Genomic DNA, 25,962 nt, shown 5'->3' on the forward strand with positions numbered 1-25,962 from the left:
AGGAACAGGTTATCCTCCAGGGGGTGTGGGGGGCCAAGAGGAGGGGGAGTGCTGGTACAGTTATCTGAAGGTCCTCTCATAAGCAGCTTAGCCTGGTAGTCATGATGAATATCGTGTGGACGCCGCATTATGGTTGTACTGTAGGTGCTCTGTGAGACTATGAAAGTGAGAATAAGAGAAAGAAATTCTTACAATGCACAATTTCCAGCAATGAAAAGTATTAATAAAAGAAATGTAATCAGATTTATTGTGATGTCAACAGAAACTTCAGGATCTACATGAGACAAATATAATATTATAAAATATAGACAGGATGAATTTTGTTTGTAAAATAAATGTTTTAAATGAATGAATGAATGAATATAGTTTCTAAAACTAAAATGAGAGAGCTTGCACATAGAAAATATAATCCAATAAATCCTCTTTACGCACCTTGTATGGTCAGCATTCACCTTGAGCCTCTGACATCACGCTCCTCATTTTCAGCTTCTTTTCTTGCTGACATTCTTTAGATTCAGACCAGAGAGAGGTGAGTGGTCGTAGTGACGAAGATAGCATGAAGTCGGCCACTGCAACATCAGAGTGAGGCTATAGTAACCGAGTCCTGACCCTCCTCCTAATCCCCTTTAATCATTAATCATCCCTGGGCCCCACGAGGGATTTGGACCCACCTTCTGCCACCTATGCAAATCTGACTGTCCCAGCATTGTGAAAGTATTAGCGGATGCTCTTTGTGTGTGTTTTCATCTGAATCAAAAGTAAAGGTGGTATCAAGTGAATACACAATATGATAATGCTAATGTGTAATGAATTGTGTTACCACAGACAAAATGGACCATTATAGATGTGTAATCTGCCCTCTGAGAGTCTCACATGCCCACAAAACTTTCAAGTGTTAGTTCATAATGCCACACTGACTTTCACTCTACATGCTGGTACTCTGCTGGTATCAGCTCATCCAGTCGTGCCGTTTCAGGATCTGTAACTTTGTGTGCAAATCAGCGCATTCAGGGCCCAGGGTGTACCCTCAAAAAAACCCCCCATAGTAAAGCCTGAAATCTTCACATCAATTAGGAAAAGACTTTGACTGAATCATTTAAATATTTGTGTTTGCTTCTTTTGGAATAAGATAAGTGTTATTATAATAAGTGATAATACAACAGGTGCCCTTACAAAACATTGAAAAGAGCTCACTGACCAGTGTGGGCAAAAGAGTCAAGCCGCAAAGAGCTGGACAGTTCATTTTCACCTCCAGCTCAGATCTCATTCCTGCTAGGATACTCACTCCATGTCAAGCTTTTAGCACACACACACACACACACACACACACACACACACACACACACACACACACACACACACACACACACACACACACAAATGTGTACTCACTGTCGTGCTGCGAAACAGCCAATGAAATGTTAACTGAGAGTGGGATTAGTGGATTAACATGTACCAAAGTAGCTTGTGTAAGAAGAGAATGTTACTGTGGCCACTGGGCCGGTCAGAAAATCCACAAGGCAGACAAGTCAGAGAACTCTCCGCTGAGGGACGGTTAACTGAGCTTCTATACAGACAACTAAACCACACTCACTGAGTAAGTACTGGAAACTAACCATTCAAAGAAATGACCAAAACCATTGTGCTTTAATCTGCTCTTTAACATCTATTCATTTACCGTAATTATGGAATCTTATCTAAGAGAGAAGTCCACTCATTAAAAACCTTAAGTACATTACATGTGTTCTAGTTGAAACACCTGATGTTATCATCAATACTCACATACTTATATTTTATTTTGCACTTGCTTTTTAATAGGGGCCTTACCCCACTATGTGAACTCACTTGTCTCCGTGTTGACATCAGAGGTTCAGACAACATGCTGAATTCAGAGGGTCAGTGGACGGAGGCACTGGCCAGCAACAACATCAGGGCCATCATCCGCCGGCTTGCTAAGCTTACAGCTGAAGGTACTGTGCATAAGGATTGTTTGTATATCACTCTGAATCTATGGCGTGATGTGTAATACTATCAGGTGTTTGTTGTTTTATCTCCAATAAGGTGATGCTGCTGAGGAGGAAATTCTACAAACATTTAGCTGCTGGGTACAGAGATCATCAGAGGTTGCCAAAAAGGAGTTAATAAGCATGTGTGAGTAAATAAACAACATTCATTTTGAACATTTGTACACACAACAAACACAACCTTATTAACATTATCAGGGTTTTTCTGAACATGTTGGATATTTGTGTCTCTTTTGTCTTACTCTGACAGGTTTCAGCCGCAGCCAGGGCCGGTGGATGTTCCTGGACCGGAGTTCCTTCAACAGAGTGCACATGTTGCTGCAGAGACTGAGGAACCTGCTCACTTTGGCCCAGTGGACAGCAAGGCAGCTCTGTTCAGCCCACCTTTGGAATGGTACAGAAACAGCTGGAAAAGAACAATGGTCATCAAGTATCCTATACTCTGACATACATAACCTCACATCAATTCTTTACATCTTGTTAAAGCAGGTGTTGGAGCCTCCTGTCTCAAATGTGGTTGCTGGAATCGAGAGCACAGGGCTCTGAAGCAGCACATCTGGCTTGGACGGCTGGTTCAGTGGTGGGGCATCATGGGGCTTCTGCCCAAGTTTCCAGGTATGGATATGATCCCACACAAAGACTGCTAGAAGGATTGTTATCACACCATGTTAGTGTGATGTATGTGTTTCGGTCAGAGGCCCAAGAGTTGAAGCGTATTGGTCAGATGTGGAAGGAAATGGATCAGAGCCATCGGAAAACCTGTCTTGAAACAAAGAGGTAACTTCTGAGTCTGATGCTGAGATGAGAATATAGGAAGGTCCACCTGTCTAAACATTTTTACTTTATTTTTTATATTTGACCAGTGGGGAGCAGAGGGAACAGGAAGGATTTTGCTCCTTGATACAGGGCATGGTGGCCAATCTGGACAGACAACATGGCTGCATTTGGCCTTCTGAAAACTGCACAGATCAGGGCTATCCTCCCCCCAGTCTGCAGGCCCTGCTGAAGCTGGTGCTGGTGCCAAGAATTGACAACATGTCAGTCCAGGCCATTGTATCCACCCAAAGAATAACACTTTGTGTAGAACATGTTCAGATATTCTGCCCTTACATTTCAATCGGGCCATTGTTCTTAACAGGCATGTCACAGCTCATGTACTTTATCCTGGATGTGGTGAATTTCCTGCAGTGCAGAGATGACCTTCTCCGGTCTTTCTGTCGAGCTTTCACAATTCCTCCTAGCTTTTCTCAACAAATTCGAGCCTTCTGGAAGTTTGACCATGGACACATTAGGGTATGTTGAAGCAGACTGTGTTTAAGCATCCTATTGTTCACATTACTGTCCTTGTTCCAGCAGCCATAATGGTCTGCATGTGACACTATTGGTTTACAATATATTTCTTTTCATGTCATTATGTTTTCAAAGATAATAGGAATTTTAACTTATACTTACAAAAGCTATGGATTTTACCCAGGCCTCCATGGAGCTGTTACTGAATCCCAGGGCTGCTGTTCCCTGGCAGTCCTGGCAGCATCGCTGCATCATCCACAGTCTCCTGACTAGGAAGCAGCCTCGTATGGCGTTAAGGTATCTTCAGTGGGCCAGACCTGCAATTGAGACAGTCGAGGATGCCAAGCTGTCTGCGGACGTTCTCCTTCAAAGCAGGTATAGTCTTGTATGCTATAATCAAATGTTTGATAATCAAATCTCAAACTATTATGATTAACCTGCTTATTGCTGTCTGACCTACAGCTGTGTTTCTGATGCCTGGGCTCTGTTGAAGAGATGTCAGTCAGAAAATGAAGACATGGTCTTGTACTTCCTGCAGGCCTGTGAGAGACTGAGTCTGTGTGCAGAGGCTTCAAAGTACATTCCTGAAGGTTATAATGTGAGAGCTACACAGACAGCAACACATTCTGCATGTGGATATAAGACCTACAGGCTAGAAATGATTATTTTTGTCAAAACCTTCTCAGAATACAGATGGTGGTAGTGAGACCACAGAGTTGCCACAGATGATGACAGGTAAGATCCACACTATCAGAACAAAGTGTGTTGTATGAGATGCTTTTTTTTTGAACAGGCTGTTTTGCAGCATGCTGCCCGCTGTCTGCCAGGCTGTATCAGGCTCAGAAAACAAGCCCAGTGTCTCCAGATGAGTTCATCAGACTTGTCAGACATGCTGTCATGGAAGTGAGAAACCCACCAGCCAGGATAAGGTACAGTAGATAACATGTAGTGGCTAAATGTGGTTGATGTGTGCTAACGTATTTTAAAACTGGCTTTCTTTATTCCAGGGAGGTTGTCTGGCCAGAACACTCTGAGCGAAAATCAAACTGCACAGAAATGTTTCTGTCAACCAAGAATGTGCGTCGTTTCACACCCCCCTCCCCACTGGGTACAATAAAAGAAACAGAGCAAACAGATGACCTGGAGGAGGAACAGTCTCTCATTCATAATGTAAATATTTTCTCATTAATATAATGAGCACTGTACATGGTAGAAATGTGACAAAAGCAATAACACCCTTTGTGTTTTGGTCAAAGCAGCACCCTGAGATGCAAGAACACATTTCTTCTTCTGAGGATCTGAGCTCTGTGTCTGCCTCGTCCTTCACCTCAGCCTCACCCCTGTTACTGTTGAAACGGGATCATCCTTATGTGTATGAGAGCACTTTAACTCTGCAGAAGATTTCCTCTCTGCTCACTGATGGAGAGAACCAATGCAGGGAGGGAGACGATGAAGAAGCAGAGAGCGGAACTTCCTCATCACTTGACACATTGCCGGATTGCCCTGAGCTGATCCTGACACCAGATGGCGCCACAGCACCGCTTTACCTCAGCAGCATCGACAAAGACTCTTTGGTAGAGATGATGCTGTCTGCAGATGGTGAGCTTTGTGTTTTCTTTACACATTATACATATTAAGAGATTGTCAAGAGACAATAAAATGTCTCATCTTTTACAAGGGGGTGAAGAAGATGGAACACAAGGTGTGAATATGTTCAGCCTCACAGGACCTTGGATAGATGACAATGTTTTTTTAGATTCAAGGTGAGTTTATCACCTTTTACAACAGCTCAGGTAAATTAAAACTGACTGATATTTGTGTGTGATACAATTTCAGGTCAGATTTCCAATCTCAGTTTTACAGCAACGAAGGCAGCCAATCAGTGCCTGATGTTCTCTTACCTGATGGTATGTAGATACATGCAGCTGATTGGTAAGATTTTGTTATGGTCTATTGAATGCTCACATAACTACATGGACTCCCACAGATGTCACTCCTTTTTGGAGCTCTTCAGTGTCACTCAACCAAGAGAACCAATCAGACTACATTCCTTCACATATGTTTAGTTGTAGTGAGGCTGCAACATCTCCCTGCATCCAGAAACTTCATCAGGTAGAAAACAGATCTCTAAATCCAAACAGCACCAACTGCTGGTTACGTTTTATGCCATCTGTTGTTGTGTCTAATTTTCTTACTCTGTGTTTACTTAGGAAACATATGAGCAAAACCTCTCCTGCATCCCATCTGAAACCAATAAAAATCTACCTGACCTTCACCAGAGCTTCCTTTTAGAGGAGCCCACTGCCAGAGACTCTGAGCATGACAACTCCCTTCCTTCTCTTCAGTGCAGCTCTAGCTTTCCTTCACATCTTACTAATTGTTCTCCAACTTGCAGTATCAAAGTCACCTCTGTGCCTCCTGATGGCACCAATGAGAGCTCCCTGAAATCTACAGATGAACTCTGCCTCCCCAGCACCTCCAGCTGGCATGATCATTGCAGAGCAGGCGGCTGGTGGACACAGGGCGGTGAGGCTCGTCAAGATTTCACTGGCCTCTTATCTGCTACAGAGCCAGGAGCAGTTATTACCTCAGGTGAGGACTGTGGGACGTTTTATGTTTAGAAATAAATGCTATTCAAAAAACTGTATCAATGCAACCACATGATGAGAGAGTCAGGTGTGGTTAAAACTAGTTGCTAGCTGCTCCAAATAGCAATTAGTAATATGCTAATTGAAAACCAAATTCATCTCTTTGTCTGCAGTGGTCTAAGGATATAAATATGTTTGTGTTGAGGACATAATTTTATGTCAGAGGAGCTGTTGTCCACTGCAGGGTGCAGGATGCAGGTACATGTACCAAAGGTAGGGGGGCTGCTTGTGGAGGGAGACTGTGGAGGAAGTGAAGTGTCAGAGATTGGTTCTCTTAACCTTGCTGCCGCATCCAGTCATCCATAAAACAGCCCCCACCCCTCCCCCCACATCTTCTGTAGGGGGTGTACCATCTACCACTACAGGCAGACCTCTCTCCATCTGCTAGGCTGTGTTGATCACCGCTGGGCCTCAGGGACCCGTGGCCTGTTGCCCCATGCTGATGCCCCAACCTTGTCACCGTGACAAGGGTTAAACACATAACAGTGGAGCAATGTTGCATAAAATTAAAAAGTAGCATCAGTTTGTGTGATGCACTCAGCAATGGAGAAATACTATAGTATTTCAAGTTTTAATGTATTTCTTTGTATTTTCAGATAAAAAGAGGTTGTCTCTTGTCCTCGGCCAGCCGTACAGTCTGCTCAACTTCACAGACTCCAGCTCAAAACAAAAAGGAGACAGCAGAGAGGCCACACAGGTACTTTGTTCCCTTACTGTACAGTACATGTGAAGGCGATGACGTGTTCATCATGAGAGCCGAGCTAGTCAACAGGGGTCACTATTGTTCCAGTTAAGATGCTTCACAGTGCTCAGATGATCTCATTCTGAGTCCCAGAGGATGTTACTTCATCTCAGCCCAGCAGGTGCCCTCTTCATCCCTCTTTTGCCTGTCCTCCAGCATCAACATCACTGCTTACAACAACCTCAGCTTACAATGATGTCATTTCTCTATGGCAATGAATTGAAGCAGTATCTGAACCACAGATACTAAATGTTTTGTTGCAAATGACCGCTAAACTCTGTAATGTTGCTGATGACCACTTAATTGTTTTATTGAATTATTATTTGATAATTGTTTAACTGGGATGTCGTCACCTAATTATTTTGTCCAGAACTGGGGAGCATATGGAGCCTGGCAGGTAAAATGTAATTAGACCATGTTAATTTATGGTGATTATACCTGATCATAGCTGAGTTTGTCTATCACTGCAATGCATTTGGGTTTTTACATTATATTTATTAATTCTGTGTGAAGGTGAGTTACTGTAGTAAGAGGGGCTCTGACTGTTATAATTGGTTTATCCAGGCCAGAAATAATACCTGCTGGATTTTGCCTAATTGGCAGATAGAGAGATTACAGACTAATGTGTGAAAATGAGCTAAAGACAAACCCTTAATGGCTGATCAAACTATTAGGTGTGCCAAAATGTCTGAAGATAATACATTCAGGATATTATAAATGTAGTTGTTAATGCATGAATTTAGATCCTGCCCCTGATTACCTCACTTAGACTGTTAATGATGATTGTTGGTCCAGTTTTATTCCTTAGTTAAAATAATGTCATCCATCAAATAACAGCCCACATCTCCTTTGTATTAAATACTATTACCTTTGTCTTTATGAAAACACCAATATTTGCACAGTAAAAGTGGGGTGTGGTTGTGTTGGTTGATGCTGCATGTTGAAACAGTCAAGATTCGAGCAGAGATGAATGGCATCTATTAAGGGCATTTAATCAGTGGCTGGCCCAGTGCTCCCAGTCTCCTGCGCCCCCCTTGGGGAAAGATTAATGGGTACAGGATATTTCATCAGGCCCTCCACATCACTTGCCCAGGATATGAGGCTGTAATTGTGTCTGTTTATGTTGTTGCTTTGTGTTGCAGGCGGAGAATATTGAGGCTGCAGGTTGGAGTGGTTTGGCGAAGGTCTCACAAGGCGCCATAAGAAGTGGAAGGACACGATCCAGGAGCAGCAAACGAGGAAAGAGAAAATAAACTCAACAGCAAGACAAAGGACTCAGAATCAAAATCTGAACAGAGCTACATAAAGAATATTCACCTCCATGACATTGTCCTGCCACACCCTAATGCACTTGTCATAGACCATCATACATTAATAACTCTCTCAGGAATTATTAATGGAACTTTTTTTTTCTAAATAAACCTTCAGTAAAAAGTGATATTTCTCTTCTGGTCAACATTAACATGATTCATGTTGTTCCCGTTCATGCATAAATGCTTTGCATTTAAGATACACTGACAGTGTCATTGCAAATGATTCTGCACTTCATATTTTTCACTGTTTTTTTCTACACTCCACTTGAAAAAAGGATGTTTGCTTTGCTGCCATTGCATCTCATGAAAAATGGATGACCTCCCTGTGCTTTTCTTCTGCCCATCGCTCTCTATATTTGCACAGAGCCCTGGGACTACATTTGGGCTAGCATCCTCTCACCCCCACCCTTCTCTCTTCCCCCCTTTCCCCTTCTCCCTCTGTGGTTGGTTCTGGGGGGTGAATAACTTAACACATATTTCTGCTTGACACACTTCTGCTGTGGGTTTCCCCTGGGTGCCCAGTTCAGGAGCCCACACATGCTGTATTATTTAAAAGTGTGGTTTGGAGTTTGGAGTGTGTGTGTGTGTGTGTGTATGTCTTATGAAGCTGTTAGGCCTTTCCTTATGACCTTGCAGTGCCTTCTGATACTGGATGATGTAGCCGGAGAAAACATGAGCACGTTATTATAGCTAATGTTCCCTCCTTACTGTTTTACAGGAAACAGTAATCTGAACAATTTATCATACACACAAGAATAAAGGTCTGCCGCAACAGAAATGTGCAAGGAGCATGACATATAAGTAATAGCATCTAATGATGCCAAAAAGCCAACTGTCTCAAAGCCCTGGAATGAAATAAACTTTCAGGCCAACACAACACACATGCAATAACTCAAGCTAATCTGAGGGCTGATACCATCATGGAAATCAGAGTGCTGTGGTGCAGCAAAATGACACATAAATCATGTGCCAGGGGATGTGATGCAGAATACTGCAGTTTGTATGATGGATACAAATAGTTGCCTGGAAATCTTTCATATAAATACTTGTCATTGTGCTGCATGGAGTACTCCCCCTGAAGCTGCAGGATTATTATTATCTCCTGAGGTACAGTAATTCAATGGAAGCCCCTGATGAAGATCTTTGTAATGTAACCACACCCATTGACTGGATTTCCTACATTAAATGACACACTTTTTAGGTTTTTCTGCAACAATCAGCATGCATTTAATAGCTCTAAGCCTGAGATGTTTAGCTCTCACCCCACTGGTGCAGCAGGAGTCTTGCCCACTGGAGGGCACTGTGAGAGGCTGTATGGCCACTAAAGAAAGGGGAGAGACACCTTGGCCAGCGCACCAGATGGGCTCAGTGAAGCATGTCAGATGGCTGTGACAGCTACCTGCCCTTCTTTAAGGACTGTCACCATGTATAAACAAACCATTACTCTAACACTGGAGCGCACTTCGTCACGTGCACACTGTAAAAAACTACCTGTGAAATCTACTTGTAGTAACTTTGTGTGTTTCAGTGCAGTACATACTGTAACAGTTTACAGTACTTACTGCACTGAATCAAATCAAATACAAAACAAATCCAAAAAAGACAGTGGGCTTAAACCTCACAAAACCCCAAATCAAAAATAAAAAAAAAATCAGAATCCATGAAAATTCCAAAGAATAAATGCAACAAGGCAGCCTGCTTGCCTGCCTGTCTGCCTTTCTGTCTGTCTGCCTGTATGCCTGCCTCTCTCTGTCTGTGTGTAAGTTTAAAAATAGAAGCAAAATATGTGACCCCGCCCAGTATATAGCTCATAGATTTAAATTTATGACTGCATTGTGTGTGTCTACTAATATTAGATCAGGGTTCACAATACGCTAAGTCATATAAATGTGATTGTCCTTTCACACTTTTATTATATTAATTAATTATACTTAATGCGATTGTGTGTCTACAAGCAGGCTGATGTATTGAATGCTCGTCTTATTAGCTTTGTTCAGTCAGGAAAACCGGGCTTACTTGTCACGTGACATTGGTGTTTTCACTATGAAACTTTGTGATGGTCTCACAAGGGCTTATCCTCTCCGCTCACTTTAATCTTTTCTAATTCAAATCTTTAATAACCTTTAACCACCCATCACGTGGTGAAAGAATAGAGCTTTGCAGCTTTTGAGGGACAGAGAGAGTAAAAAAGAAAGAAAGAAATATTCTCAGGCTGGGCAATTGTTTATTAAAACCTATACAAATCCATATATAAATTTCACTTGTATAAACAAATAACGTTTTTAGGGTTGGCACGGACTGAACATAGAGTGAAGAAAGGGAAAGTATGTTGCCTAGAAGCACTTCGTGTGGACGATGGAGGGTCCAGCCTCATTGTACTCCTGCTTAGTGATCCACATCTGCTGGAAGGTGGACACTGGTAAATCATCCTGGTTCAGATGCACCATGCACCATGTTTAACAGGTGGGATAGGCTCATATACTGGAATGCAGTGTCATTATTTCTCCTAATGTTAATAAATAATTCTGGTCTCATTTGTCCACAAAATATTTTTCCAGTGTCCCTCTGGTTTGTCGCCATAAACTTAAAGCAGTCCCCCCCTGGGATTAATAAAGTATTTCTGATTCTGATTCTTTAGTGGGCAGCAGTGTTCTTTTGGAGAGCAGTGACTTTCTCCTTGCGGCTGTGCCATGCACACCATGTGGTCCAGGGTTTAAAGAGTTTAAACTCTTTAGAGATGCTTGTGTAACCTGTTCCAGCCTAATGAGTTTTTATGAGGTCATCAGAAATGTCTTTTGTTTGTGTCATTATACGCGTCTACACATTCACTGGTCAGACTTCTGTTACAGTAGAACAGGACACTTCATACCTTTGCCCCTTACATCAGAACACCTTCATTTATCACAGAGAAGGAATTCTTTGCATAATTTTTTGGAACATTTTGCTGAATAAATAAATGACAAAGTGACATATATTTGCTACCACCTGCTCAACTGACTGTGATGCTAACAGTGCTACATGTCCTCAGAATAATATGTTCAGTTTATGTTATCAGTGAATTATATCACAACACCTTTAAGAATAAATAAACAAATTATTCAGTGTTTGTTTCCCCATTTTCAAACATAACCAGGCGCTCATGAGCTCTTCAGAGAGGATGTAGATAAGATGGAGTACCCTGAAGGCCTCATCCTGCTTATTAATTTGCACCACAGCGCCTCGTCGGATGCTGCGCCTTCGTTCATCTCTTCCTTCACTGCGCAGCCGCAGTTTCTCCAGGACTCTGAGAGCGGAGCAGGGAGGCAGAAAAAATGGCCCTCGATAATTTGATTTTCGCCCAATGCATCCTTTATTTTTTAGCTTTCGTGTTCGGTTTCATCGCCGTGGTGCCTCTCTCTGAAAACACGGAAGATTTCGGAGGGAAATGTCTGCTGTTCACGCGGGGGATGTGGCAGAATGAGAACATCACTGTGTCGAAGCAGCGCTTCATCGTGGAGGAGTGGGGACCCGAGTCCGCCTGCAGCTTCATCACTTTTGTCGGGATAGCGTCCCTCATTCTGTCCGCAGTGCAGGCGTGGAGGCTGCTGTTCTTTCTGTGCAAAGGACACGACGAGTGAGTGACCGTTCACTTCAACACGTTTAAACACAAGCTCAGTATAAACAGCTGAGTGGATGCAGATGTAGCCTGTCACTCAGTATAATGCAAGTATGCGTTTCGTTCTCCTACACCCATATCTGCGCGCTATTCTGTCAGCATCACAGTCTGCGTGTATTATTATACTGCTCCCCTTATATAATGCTAATTGCAGCACAGGAGAAGCTCATAAAAACGTCTAGTCATTGTCGTCTTCCATTATAGAGGTGGAGGAAATACACTTCAGATGTTTTTGAATCAGATCCACCACATTAGTCTGTGACATTAACTCATTGTGTCATTTTATGATAAAAAAAACGTCATTCATCCTCACAGAGAGATGAATCATGTTGTATAACAGGCTGTGCCTCAGTGTTGTAGGCCTGCAGGCTCCTGAACAATGACCCCAAAAAGAATAAAGTACACAAGTTAGACTGTCTTTGACATTCTGCCTGCCTGCCTGCCTGTCTGTCTGCAGCTCCATCTTTAACGCCTTCCTCAACCTGATGATCAGCTCCCTAGTAGTGTTCACTGTCTTCCTGTCCAGCACCATTGTCAGTGTGGGTTTCAACCTGTGGTGTGACGCCATCACTGAGAGTGGGACAATGCCCAACAGGTGAGAGGGGAAAATACATATTTCTATTTTGAGACATTGGTGTGATTAAGTGCTTCTAAAGGTCAGTTTGTGTTTAGCTGTGAGGACCTGCAGGACACTGATCTGGAGCTGGGCTTGGACAACTCTGCTTTCTATGACCAGTTTGCTATAGCTCAGGTAACCCTTTGATAAAATGATCATTCAGGCAGTGACAGGTCTGAATCTTATATTTACAGTGATTTCCCTCTCTTAGTTCGGCCTGTGGGCTGCCTGGCTCACCTGGCTGGGCATCGCAGTGATGGCCTTTTTGAAGGTCTACCACAACTACAGACAAGAGGACCTGCTGGACACCCTGATCCATGAGAAGGAGCTGCTGCTCGGCCGCTCCTCACGCCGCAACTCTGATATCAAGACCGGCCTGATCTAGAAGCCAGAAGCTGCACAGACACACACACACACATTCACACTCAGCCGTACAGTCCTCTCGCCTGCCATGAGAAACACCAATGTTTGCCTGTGTAGACAATCAAAATCAATTGGTTCCATTGCTTGCATTGACCAAGGATTGAGTCAAATGGACAATTTTAGCTTTGTTGTTCAGAGGTGATTGATTTTCCCTCGAAACATCTAGTCTTTGAAGAGTCCTTATGTAATTCGTAAATTGTGCATTCTTTTTTTGGATACACAACCTCTGCCAAGCTCTGACAGTATTTACCATCTAGTTTTTCTCCACTCATAAAATTCTATTTACAGACACAGTATTAATGGTTTGGACAGTCTGGCCGATGGATCATGTTGAAATTTTTGCATGGACCTAATGCATGATAAATTAATAGGGTGGGTTTTTTTTTTAGATGTAAAGGGACGTTCTTTTATTTTATACACCCATATATGTGTTCCTTAAATAGGCTTTTAGGATGCGCACTGCATCTCGCTACAGTGAGAATTCTTTGCATGCTGCAGCAAAGTGAAATAAGCTTTTGCAGTGTATTTACATGTTTATCAACAGCTACAAAGAAGGTGTTTTATAAAAATTAAAAACTGCAGTTCATGTATTTGGCAGCCAGTCCAAAAATGCTTTTAGCAATCTGTGTGAGATAAAGAAGCAAATGATCTTATCTTGTGTGCCATTCAGTAACTCGGGCGGCTTCACACTTTATAGGCTAAAATCCAATATACTCTGTGAATAGACACAGATATACTTGCATGCATCGCTCCCCCCTGTTACATCACATTCCACACTCAATTTTTTTTTTGTCAGGAAAGAAGCTTGACTTTGATAGGCAATGACAGTTTGTTTTATTCAAAACAAATCATAACACGGTAGGAACTAAGAAAACCTTCCATAAAGGCACTTCTTTCAAAGTGACCATAAATGTTTGGACAGCACTAAAATGCAGCGATAAGCTAAATGTGCATATACAGGACATGAGTTGAATGGGTATCGTTTTATTGCTAATGACAATTTTAGTTTGACAGTACAGAGTCGAGAGTCTTTCTTTCTTCTCTACAGGCATTATTAGCCTTATATTGCTTTGACATTAAAATCTCCTAAATCCAACGCTTTCCATTCCCTGAAACCTGTTATATAAAGAGCAATGTTTTAATGGAAACACTGATGTCTGTGTGTGTTATTATTGCTCATAATGAGAGGTATGTGGGATGTTTATCACTGTGCCCTTTGGCGGTTTGGCTGTGTGAAATTCATTTGATAAAGGGACTCAGTATCTACAGTATCTGGTTTTGTTACATTTCTGTGTTTGGCCTCAAAAAGAGTAATGAGGAATACATCCTTTATTATATATATATATATATATATATATATGTATTGGAAACAACTGTTGAGCCCTATCTGTTCACTTGTCCAACACATGATGGGAATTTGACATCAATTAAAACCTGAATATTATTGTAAATAGAAATGCTACAGGTAACAAAAAGTTAAAAAAGTTAAATAACTGAAGGTCGGACACTTGCGTAGATGCAGATATACAATATAGAAGAATATTAACATATAGGGTTAGAGTCTTTCTTCAAGCGATTATAAAGAGGAACACTGTCAACAGCATTAGCATTCATTCAGTTTGAGTATATTCTCTGATGATAGATAATATTGTGCTGCAAATAATGGAATTGGCTCATCCACACACACCACCAGACAGCCTGAAAAGAAGTCATTCGGCCTGGTACTGTGAAATGATGCAGCCCTGTGTTCTTTCTCAAGGATCATTATCAAGCAGTGTACACACTGGTAAACTCAAATGTGCACTGTGCCAATATAAGCCTCTTCCAAACATCTCTACATTCATTTATGTGCAATAACAAGGCTAAATACTGTGATAGTCCTTAGTATATTGAGCCATATATACACATTCAGTTCTGTGTAATATCTAATATACACAAATTACTGTATGTACTGTAACAAAATAAATATTTGCATTCCATGGAAACATTCGCTCACAGACAGTGACATGAACCGAAAAAAAAAAAAAATCACATGGTTGTGGAGATTATATGAGTGTGTCAGCATCAACAATGCAGATGTGCAAAAATGTCGTTACAACTCAAATCTGGAGTGGCACGCCCACTACCACAGTACATATATACATACAGACATGGAAGCTACATATATCTGGGATTACACATTTTCCCCTTTTCACTGTGAGGGTAGTGCAACACCACACACAGTGAACTGCGCCTTGACAAATGGCTGAGGTTGTTTGTGGGCCTGGGCATCTTCAAAGACAAGAAAAAAGAGGGGTCTGAAAAAAATAAAAGGAGGCTCCATGTCTCCACCTGTGGTCAGTCACAGTCACTGCATGGTCAACCATATCCAGCAGCCCCACAGAAGCTGTTTCATGTGCAGCAGGTAGACAGCCAAAGCGGCCTCCAGCTCCTCACACACTCGCTGTGGGCGCCGGCGGTCTGTGCAGTACATGGCCACACCCAGGCATGACATCAGCAAGAACAGGCAGGTGAAGAGGGCAAGGTGGGGGCGGGACGGTGTCGTCTCATAGGCTGAATAAAAGAAAAAACATTTTGCCTCAATTTTGATTTGTAATTGACGAGTATTTGAATTGTTACATGCATGGGTATCGTCCATTTGAACCAACAAGGGGAAGACCTGGTGAGTGCCCTGGTCTGGAGGATTTTGTGTAATTAAATAGCATATATGTAATTTAGTGGAACACACGTGATTTGTGTGTTTCAAACCTTGTTAAAAAGGGGATTGAGGGGGGGGCAGCAAAAGGATAAACTGCAAAAACATGTTAATCAAAGGCAATTATTATACATTTATTATACATTTAACCATAATTTAAATCTTTTTCTGTTGACACTCCCTCATGCACATTAACATCTAGAGATTCCATCGGACTTACCACCTAAACAGTCACTGTAAGGAATGTCTGTGAAGCCGACAGAAAAGAGGCCAGTCAGTCAACATGAGCCAGCCTCTGTGATGTACAGCAGCTGCTGTGCCCTCACAGACTCCACTATCTCTCTGGAACAGACTCCACGGTGCCTCATTTGCATGCATAATTAATTACCCAGAGTAAATCACTTGCTCATGTTTGGATATCACTTGGCATTAGCTTACTTTTAAATTGTATAGGATGTATAGTTTATGACGCCATCTGGGGATACATCAAGTATCTTATTTTATGTTTATGTGACGTGCTATGCACACACAGCTGTTACATGAGACCAACTGTGGTTAGCACTCAGTTTTAGGAAAATTTCAATAAACTATCAAAATGACAGTCCTTTATTCATCGATCTGTCCTCAGAAAAATAAAGTCACTGAGCGGGTTCTGAGGTGTTGCAGCACCAGAGGGCAGCATCCACTTGTTTGCTTGTACGAACACATGGCTGAGCAGGCTGGACTACTTGCACATTGTGTAACTGCGTGTTTTCTTACCGTGGACTGTGGTCTCTGGCTCCCTGAATCGAACCCTCCGCTCACCTTTCCGTCTGTGGTTGGGTTCTGTGTCGGACCCTTGGATGGGACTTGGCCTCTTCAGAATGGAGATGGGGACTTTGCCATTGGTTACCTACATGAGAAAATTCAGGCTGAATTCACTGGAAGCTGCTGAGACATTTGAAAGGTCTGCTGGAAGGCACAGCTGCTTTACATCCAGACCAACAGAAGACACCAAGAAGAATCCTTCTCCTCACCTTATGTGTCAGTGTGTCCTCCTGTTGGTGGTGTGTGTCCTTCCTGTGGCGCACCTCTGAATGTTTCTCCCGATGGGCATTAGGAAGACTATTGACAGTGTCTCTGAGGGACTCTGCAGCAGCGAAGCGTTTGGACAGTGCCGATACACACTGACCCAGAGAGTCTAGTGAGAGAACCATGACCAGCACAGTGCATGAGTAAAGACCTGAAGCTGTTTCTCTTTGGAGTCTGCAGTCGAGCTGAAGTCAAACTTACAAAGTTAAACATGCAAATTTGTGGGAAAAAAGACGGCAGAGTATTAACTCTGTCAACACCGGATACAATGAAGTCACCAGCACTGCTACAAAAATACATCTTTTTTTCAGTCTAAATATTGATTATAACAACGCTTAAAAAATAAACACCATAATTTATTTAAAAAAGCAAGAAGCAGCAGTGCCTGAAGAAGCAGAAGTGAGCTACTGACTGCATGTTTCTACATTTGCATAGTTTAAATGACCATGCCCCTCCCTACAACTGTGTGTTCTTTTCTATTAAGACCAGCTGATGAACTAGCTGGATTAATCACCTGATAAGTTAATCTATTACTGATCGTAGTCAAATAGCTGCTGCTCAGAGAGTGTAAAAGAGATGAACAGGCATATGTGTCTATCTTGTTTTGTATAAAAACAGCACAATGTCTTTATAATACTTTTTTTAGATTAACATTACACATTTTTGTACACTACAGTGTTTGGTATATAGGATAGATCATCAAAAGATCCTACTGAGCTCCAATTTTCTTTTGAGGTCAGCAACTAATGTTCAGTATTTGATCTATATTAGTACAAACTATGACCAAGAATATGATCAGACACATTATACAGCCGTAAGTACATTAAATAATCAAATCAAGGTTCTCAAATCTAGGCACATGTGTGTCATTATACATTTTAAATATTAAATAGTACCACATAATTCCACATAACATATTACAGTCCAGATGCATTTGATAGTTTGTCGATAAAAGGTGACTGACCCAGTTTATGGTCAAGGGCAGCTGTAAGCTGGAGCTGTAAACACTTAAAAATGCCTCTGCTGAAGCGTCTGACTGTAGGTCAGAAAGGATTTCACTGTGTACAATACACAACTAAAGGTCATACCAAACATGCACTGGTGACTAAAAACTCTGATCTGCAAACTCAGCCCATCTGACTGCTTTAGTGTTTCAACAGACACGTTTATGACCATCTGAGCTGAACAACCAGAAATGCTGTAAAGCTCCTCCTTTATATGGTCCACAGTCCTGTCTTTATGTAGCTGCTCGTGTTCAGCACCACTGCCTCTGAAAGCTGACTCGACAACAAGACTGGTTTCTACGTACAGCTCAAAATGCAGAGTTCAGAGCTGGGCACAGAGTGTTGCTCCCTCTAAGTGCAAGCAGAGCATACACACTGTACAACAAAACCATGGCCTCAAACTGTCACACACTACTTTCCTTGTTTCTTCTTGCAGCGTATAAAACAACTTCTGTGTCTAACATGACTGCAAGTGTTTATTAATTCAACATTTCTATGGGTCGACATGGTTTAAAGGCTAACTGAAGAACATAAAACCACATCTAGACTGTACTCTCAAATGCAGAGGTAAGCCCTCCACCCTCATGGTAAATTGTCCTCAACTGTCCATTGTCCTGGTTTTCTGAATCACACACCCATGTTTGTTTTAATCAACAAACAGTGTCTAAGTTGTAAGGCGATGTCAGAATGATGGTCTGCTGCTCTGTATTTTAGTCTTTACCTGAATATTCAGTCTTGCCAATCTCAGCATAGACGGTTGCCATGAGCTCCAGGCTTCTGGCTGTAATTGGATGGTCGTTACCAAAGGCCCTCTGGTGAATCTTTGTAGCCTGAAATATGCAGACACACAACCTTTATACAAAATTTATCTAAAATATGTATTTAAATGTCTAGGATGAAACATTGATGAGATGTACATACTTTACCACTGTATTCTAGGGCAAGATGAGGTCTGAAAGAAAGAGGAAAGTGGTACAGTAAATAAATGTCATTTCTGTTGCTGTACTGAAACATGTTGTACGTGTGGAAAACAAATAGATAATAATCTGAGAATTTTTAATGACAAATACAATTAATATTTCCACAGATTAAAACGATATCTAACCTTAATCAAGTGTAAAGGCCGGTGCCTCATTGTCAGGTAAGCGTATCTGTTTCACTGTTTGGAGCACAGCAGCGTGACAAATCTAAACATGTGTGTGCTGTGATTCGACACGGACTGTGATGCTGCGGACACTCAGGCACCTTTTGAAGGAAGTGGAAACCTGCTATTTATGCCAGCACTGCCTGCCCCTGTCTATTCTCCAGAGTGAATTACAGAAGGCATGGCGCTTACAGGTTGGTTTACTGCCTCATGCCCCTGTGCCACTCTTCCGTTTAGGGCTAAGCTAGGTGAACGTGGTGTGTTTCACTGATGATCTGCCAGCTGTTCTGCTCATATCTGCCCTGAAAAGCCAGCCAAGGACATTCACCACCCTTACACCCTCACGTGTGCCTATAGATGTAAAGCAAGCTCTGGTTAGTGTGACAGATGTCAGCTTCGCTCTTCCAAATCCACACTTCCCTTCAATTAATAATGGCCAGGTGTCGGTTTGCTCTGCCTCAGAAGGTCCTTCTCAGAGGACATCTGAGAAGAGATCGGCAAAGACAGAAAAGCCCTTCACTGGCCCACAGGACTTCCTACGACAACACTGAAAGATTCAGGAAGATTACAACTTCCTGTCCGCGGGGGAGCACAAGGCTTAGAGTAGAGGCATTTAGAGCTTTGAGGCATTAAGACAATTTCCCTACTTTGATAAACCACAGCCAGTTTTTGTTCATATTGTACATCTTTTTTAGTCTGTGCCGGGTGAAGACTGCAGGAATAGATCAAAGAGCAGAATCAAATTCCTGCTTGTCCTTATTTAGCCAGAAACCCAAGCCTCTGGGTACAGCCGTGCACAATCAGTACCATCTCATTTAAGTTTAACTACTGTATGCTGCCTGCCTTCAACCCTCTGTCACCCTCTCCGGCAATCAGGTTAAATGGCCTAATCCCAACAATGACAAAACAGAGGCACATAAAATGCGTGCACACTACGGCCTAACAAAGTGCCCCTGCAACAGGAGACACCAGATCCAGTTAAGGTGTTCCTCTCGTAACACTCAGATAGAGTGCGGTGTCTCTTTTCCCCACATCTACAAGGAAATTCAACTCTGGCTAAAAAGACTGGGAGTTGGGGTTTATCTAGTTCTAAAAATTTCCATTGTGGAAATGTGCGTACGTGCAAACGGACATGGAATAACCCACATTTTTCATGCTTCATAATTCATAAAGAGTGAGCAGGCAAGAGCAGTAAAGATCTTTTGAAAACATTAAAATAAAAGTATGAAAGCAAAGATAAAAATGAATAATTTATTTAACAAAAAGGGTTTTTGAAAATGTGTAAAAAAACTTTAAACAGTGAGTTAAATCATTAAAATTATCCCTTTTAAGCTGGGCTGAGGCCTTAACTTTATAAACAAGTTAGCTACTTATCTATCATCATGAACTGAGCAGCTGCTTGCATAGTACAACTGATAACGGATGTAAAGGCAAATATACTGTTTGCTTTGATACACCTGATCCAAGCAGCAATTCCACTTCAGCTCTGTGAAGTGATGAGAGGCAAAATGCACTAGGAACATACTTATAAATTCATAAATATATAAATATATAAAAACAAGTCATGAAAGCTCATTTCTTCAGCTCACCAAATTTACTCCTAATCTTAGACATGTCACACTTCAGCACGATAGATGTTTCAGCAGTACACAAGTTTACCTACTGTTTGCTCATGATGCAGAGCTGAGCCAGCCGCTCCAGGTGCTGTGCCTGGGAGGCCTGCTCTGAAAGTTCCTCTGGGGTTGTCCATCCTGCTGAGCCCAGTGTAGCCTCCTCCTGAGGCCCTGTTACACAAACACAGGGCATAGAATCACAGTCAGCCTGCCAACAACACTCTCAGTTTTCTCTTTGATTGTCTTCTTTTCTCCTCACGTCAATATCACCACAGAGTTTGACAAATAAACTACTAAAAAGCCCAGGGCTATCAGAATATGTGGCACTGCTGCGGACTTTAAGCCTGAACAGCAAAGAGGAGCCAACTGAGGACTGGAGACAAGAGAGCAGAGATAAGGGCAGGAGAGAGAGGATAAGGGAGTCAAACAACACACTCGCCACGCCCACTGGAGCGCTGAGACGCACTCAATGACAAACCACAAACAGTATGTAATGAACACACCAGGCTCTCTCTACACACATACAACAGTGGAGGTGGAAATGAGTTTAACTTGTAATCCATGTCACAAGGGAGTGCAAATAAATCATTGTAACAAGAGAGGATTTAGTCTGCATTACAAAACCCACAAAATGACAATTATGTGAGCTGTCAGTGAGGGCATACAGAGAGGGGAACATTTGAGAGAGCAGTAGGGAGGAACAGAAAGCTGGTAAGCTGCTGCTACAGAGCCAGCTCTGCCTCTGGAGAAGTGCAACACTCAATCTGAGTCAGTGCTGAATCAGGGGCCTCAGCATTCTGTAGTGACACACAGCACCTAATGAGAAAGTGTGGCCATTTGTCTTCCACTATGTCTGTCCCCGATCTCCTCCGCTGTGCCCATGCTACAGTGCACTGCTGCCTCAGCAGCAGACAGAGGGGAAGAGGCAGATGTCTGGAGCAGCAGCGGGTGATGAATGAACAGTCTTGTTGTGAGCATTCGCACAAAGCTCCAGCAGGTTTATTGTAAACAATGGTGGATTGTGACAGAATGGATCCTTTCATATAGACATAACAGCTTACAAAAATTACTAGCGCACACTATTTTATTATCTACACATATGTCCATGTTTAGGGTTACAAATGATTCACTTTTGAGAGCTGCCAACTTTAACCACAGTCTGCTGGCAACTGAAGAGCTTCAGAGCTGACTGCCTCTACAATAAAAACACACTTACATGCATGAAAGGAGTCCAGAATATGTGTTGACTAAAGGTTGTTACTTGCTAAGTGAATCTCCGTTTTTACATGTAAACAGTGTTAAATTACATGTACCTGTATGTTTCCAGGCCATTTAAACTCTTGTGAAAATTATAAGCCAAAAACCACATTCAAAGAACACTCTATTATTGAAAGCATAGTGTGAAATGTACTTGCCTGTGCTCCCTTGAAGAGCCGTGAGCTCGATCAATGCCACTTCATAGAACATTTTTTCAGCCTGAATGAACTGGAGGGCCTTCCCATCTGTATATATGGGTGAAGGATCAGTCTCAGTTGTCAACAGGATTAGTCAGTTGTTGGAGTTAAAAACAGCCTTACTGCCCAGCTCAACCCCACTTGAGGACAAACCTGATGTCAGAACGTGCTGTGAGCACACTGTTGATCTTTAGGTCTGGGTTTTGCAATACAGGCTTCTGCGTATGTGTTGTTGTTTCTGGGGTGTTTTTGTGATTTGTGTGTCAAGTAGCCACATGGATCAGATTACACCACATTTCCTGTATTCCTATTTTAATATCTGTTTTTTTTTTTTATGTGTTGTACACAGTCCTGTTAATTGATATAAATGGCAGGTTTTTGTTTCCATGAAAAGGCTTTCTATTTAAAGCCCCCTAAAAATAGCTCCCTTTGTCAAAGGCATTCTGCGCACTTAGTGTTCGTCCCTCTGTAAGATGACACCATTGATGCTTGTCAGGTGAATTTAAAGACCAATGGGATGGAGAATGCTTAAAATAAACACAGCCGTGCCTGTTTCAATGTCCTACTTAACAGTAGATTTCTCATGTGTGAAACACCATAAATTTCTTGGGTTTTACATCACTGCTGGGAACCCTTCAGGCAATGCTTTAATACAGACAGCGTGTGTACAACTTTTACACAGAAACTTAAAAAAGAGAAACAGTTTAAAACTACAACAGCTGGGTTTCTTCATTTTCCGAGGAGATTAATGCCAAAATTGCACACCACACCAAATTTGGTATGAGAACTAAGATCCCACTGTGCACTGACATTAGGAGAAGACGTTTACTGATTGGATAAAAGTTGGGGCAAACTTTTAAAATGTGAAGTCTAGATTAGTGAGGGGTGAAGAGGGTTAGTATCAATTATTCAAAAAGAGCACATATAAGGAACTTTAACAATAAAGCTCCTTTAAAACCTACACTCTTGCACCATTTTGTTGAAACATTTTCAACAAATCTCTGCTCTGTTACAGAACAACTTTACATGCATTGTACCTGCTGCAGGTCCAGGGAGTCACCTGGCAGCAGGGAATAAGGCGAGCAAGGAGCAGACCATCTGTGAAGGAGGAGGAGGGTAACAGCCGTCACCAGAGGTCAGAGCACTACTTCTGCCTGCTATTTTTATCCGGCCTGGACCACAACAATACAGCAACAGGAACCTCACACAATCCTCTCCTGGGAACGACCTCCACTCTAAGCATCTACACACACACACACAACCTCCCCCAGAGCTGGTAATTGGACTGCACTCCCAAACTCGGCAACAACTTGCATTAACACTGGCACCTTTGAATGCACAGCTGCTCACACGTGCCACCTGACTCCACAGTGCACTGGAATAACCTCCAGAAGAACACACTAAACTTTAGCTTCAGATTTCCTGTTCAACTACATCTCCATGTTTACAACCAAATATCACTAAATGCTAGTGATACTACTTCACTGATTGGCTTGTGTTCTTAAGCCCCTTCAGTGTTTCTGTACTATATGTCCACTTTAAAAATGTAAAGGTGTTTATTTGCGATTATAGTCTGCATGTGTGGGTCAGTAATCTTTCTAAGAAACATATCACCAAACACTCAGAAGTCAGAAGAGGCTTTTGGCTTTGGACAAAGGTCACTTGTGAATACTGCAAGCTCTGATAACAACACATCATGCCCTAAGTGGTCATTGCACTGACACTATCAACATCAACAGCAACTAACACAGTATATTTGTCTATAGTGAAGCCAGTACAGCAGTGTTATTTTATGTGAAACTCTACAGTTCCCGCATATTGCTTCCATTTTGGACACACTGACCCTCTCCCTCACTTTGGGATGGTTACAACCACACATGACATCACTACATCAGCTCTTGTGATGAGAGCTGTTTCCAGAATAATAGAGCGTAATATCAAACAGCATGAAATATGTTAAACAATCTACTCAGACCTAACTGCTGACCTACTCAACAATGAATGGTGTGCTTGTATTTTGATGACTTTTAAGTTACTACAAATTAAAGAATGTAACCCTACAATACAAAATACCACAACCTAACATGACACTAAACATTACTAATAATGAACTTATGCAATAATGCACTATATGTCAAAAGATTTAACCCTTTCAGGGTAGACGACCCCTTTTAAGTAGTTTCCTTTTCATGCTGAGAGGGGCAGACTGTAATGGCTATTGATGAAGGGAAGTTCAGCAAATCGACCTGTTTTGGAAAATGGACAGTGAGAGGTAGAGCCTTGCTGAGGTAGATAACCTGAGCTGGCAAGTTAAGTGTTGGAGTGTCTCAGTGACGGCGAGAGGAGCCACAGAGGTAATATATACTGAAACGTAAAACCTCTCTATTATCTCTATGTCCTATACTGCTATAGTTTATAGAAGCAATGAAGTGATGGTGCACAGGCTAGTCAGTGCAGATACAGGTTAATTAGTGCACTCCCACTCTGTTGTGCCGAGATAAGAGCCTACAAATCCTCTTAAGAGACGGTCGCACAGAGCCTGGGCTACACACAAAACATGTGGTATTCAGGGACAAATCTCTGATTATGAACTCAAAGACATTCGCTATTCTTCTCTCGGTTTACATCACTTTCTATAAAGTGACTTCCATTTTGCTGGAATTTACTCCGCTGCCTCCCTTTACAGTTCCTTACATTTTCAGTTCACAGAGCCAAAGTGCTAGTTTTATAGTTAGCCGCCTGCTTAAAGCTTGCAGGACAGGGAAAGAAAAGAAGATGTTTAGAAAAGACTTGCTGTGAGCAAAGGATACAATTCTTTTCAGTGATGAAGAGTTCTGCAATCTGTAAAGCAGAGAAAAAACAACCAAGGGACATGGTTAAGTATTAAATAATTCATTTTTAACATCAATCCCAAGTGTGTACGTGAGCATGATGTCATGAGTTGTCAAAACAAGTTATTCCGTTCTCACAGCACCACTGGTCTGGTCAACATCATGCCGTACATTCCAAAGTTGTGGAGTAAAGGCTATGTTTTGACATTGGGGACATTCCTTCATACACTACTAAAGAGAATTTTAGCTCAGCCTTTATAGGAGGGTCTTGTAAAACACCACACCATAATCTGATTTAAACTTTGTCAGGGCTACGCAGAGCCAAAATATAATGCTACTGACCTCAAAAATAGCTCACACACAATGGGCCAGACATTAGCTGGATGCCACAGTGTTTCCAACATAGTAAGCTGCCTAATAACACTGTTACTGTATATTAGGGCTGCATCGAATTCCTCATTTAGCAACATGCACATCAGGAGTCCTACTGGAATTGAAGTGTTCTTACAGTGTCAACACAGACACATGATGGACTGTGCTGTTGGATTTGACATTGGTGTCAGAGATATCAAGGTTGAATGTGTCCTGTGTGCTGTGTAATTTATGATGCACACACAGAGAATACATGATACAGCAGATTTTGTGGATGCATGTAATGAGAATGTGTGAGACAAAGAAAAAGACACAAACATAGTGTTTTTGTGTGTGTGTGCCTAGTCCCCTGGCTCACCTGGTGTAAGCAGTTGGGCAGAGAGGTGAAGCTCTGCACATGGGTCAGTCCCAACAGGCAGCTGAGAAAGCAGTGGAGGGCGGCCTGGTACTCCCCCTGCTGCTGGAGCTGCTGTCCCAGCTCAAACAGGCCCTCCCTCCCTCCGTTCAGCATCCCCAGTCCCAGCCAGAGTCAGCGTTGCCTCCCATCAGAGCTCCACCAGCCGAGGACAAACCTTCCTCCTGCCACCAATCCACTGAAGCACCACAGGTAGGAGGAAACAGCCCCAGAGTAAAATAAAAAAATGCAGCAGCCCACATAAACACAGACAGGACAGTGGCAGAGGAGGAGTGAGCAGTATAGCTTCCTCTCAGTCTCGCCTGTGCACAGTATGTCAAGGACAGGTGGTAAGGAGCAGGCTGAGGGAGCGCCGGCGACTCATACAGAAAAGATCCATTCCCCTCCCTCTTCCTAGGCTGCACCAGGAAAGGAGGACAGAGGAAGTTGGAGCGTATTTGCTGTTTGAGTGGCAGCACTCTGAACCAATCCCTGCTCTGATCACACAGAGTAGCTCCGCCTGAGTGTGCTGAGCACACTGGGTCTCCCTCCAATCCTTGAACAGGGAAACAGCAAGTATGTATGTTTTGATGATGAAAAGCTCATACAGTGGCACATGTTCATTTAAATGTACTACAAAATGAGAACTTATTTTTAGCTTGTGTTATAACAT

At 42.3% G+C, this 25,962-nt stretch overlaps 3 protein-coding genes across 3 annotated transcripts; 2 read left to right on the top strand and 1 right to left on the bottom strand.

The window, feature by feature from the left end:
- The first annotated feature begins 3,483 nt into the window (after positions 1-3,483).
- LOC114427767 (uncharacterized) lies at positions 3,484-7,968 on the top strand. Its single transcript, XM_028395983.1, has 12 exons — positions 3,484-3,689; positions 3,777-3,912; positions 4,001-4,049; positions 4,120-4,243; positions 4,322-4,484; positions 4,574-4,913; positions 4,993-5,077; positions 5,151-5,221; positions 5,302-5,426; positions 5,525-5,906; positions 6,559-6,659; positions 7,847-7,968. Exons 1-12 carry the CDS (start codon positions 3,484-3,486, stop codon positions 7,955-7,957), a joined length of 1,893 nt encoding a protein of 630 aa, XP_028251784.1. The 3' UTR covers positions 7,958-7,968.
- Positions 7,969-11,286: 3,318 nt separating this feature from the next.
- On the top strand, positions 11,287-13,632 carry tmem179ab (transmembrane protein 179a, genome duplicate B). The gene is made up of 4 exons (XM_028395433.1): positions 11,287-11,630; positions 12,130-12,267; positions 12,345-12,423; positions 12,500-13,632. The coding sequence occupies exons 1-4, from the start codon at positions 11,329-11,331 to the stop codon at positions 12,671-12,673; spliced, it is 693 nt and encodes a 230-aa protein (XP_028251234.1). The 5' UTR covers positions 11,287-11,328; the 3' UTR covers positions 12,674-13,632.
- A 390-nt stretch (positions 13,633-14,022) lies between these two features.
- Positions 14,023-25,685, bottom strand: c22h14orf180 (chromosome 22 C14orf180 homolog). The gene is made up of 9 exons (XM_028395431.1): positions 25,254-25,685; positions 24,503-24,533; positions 21,654-21,740; positions 20,289-20,409; positions 18,403-18,433; positions 18,203-18,311; positions 16,423-16,586; positions 16,166-16,298; positions 14,023-15,264 (listed from the first exon to the last, which is right to left on the bottom strand). The coding sequence occupies exons 1-9, from the start codon at positions 25,404-25,406 to the stop codon at positions 15,059-15,061; spliced, it is 1,035 nt and encodes a 344-aa protein (XP_028251232.1). The 5' UTR covers positions 25,407-25,685; the 3' UTR covers positions 14,023-15,058.
- Between the last annotated feature and the right edge of the window lie 277 nt (positions 25,686-25,962).

Source organism: Parambassis ranga, chromosome 22, assembly GCF_900634625.1.
Source record: "Parambassis ranga chromosome 22, fParRan2.1, whole genome shotgun sequence".
In the NCBI taxonomy this organism is placed as follows: Eukaryota; Metazoa; Chordata; class Actinopteri; family Ambassidae; genus Parambassis; species Parambassis ranga.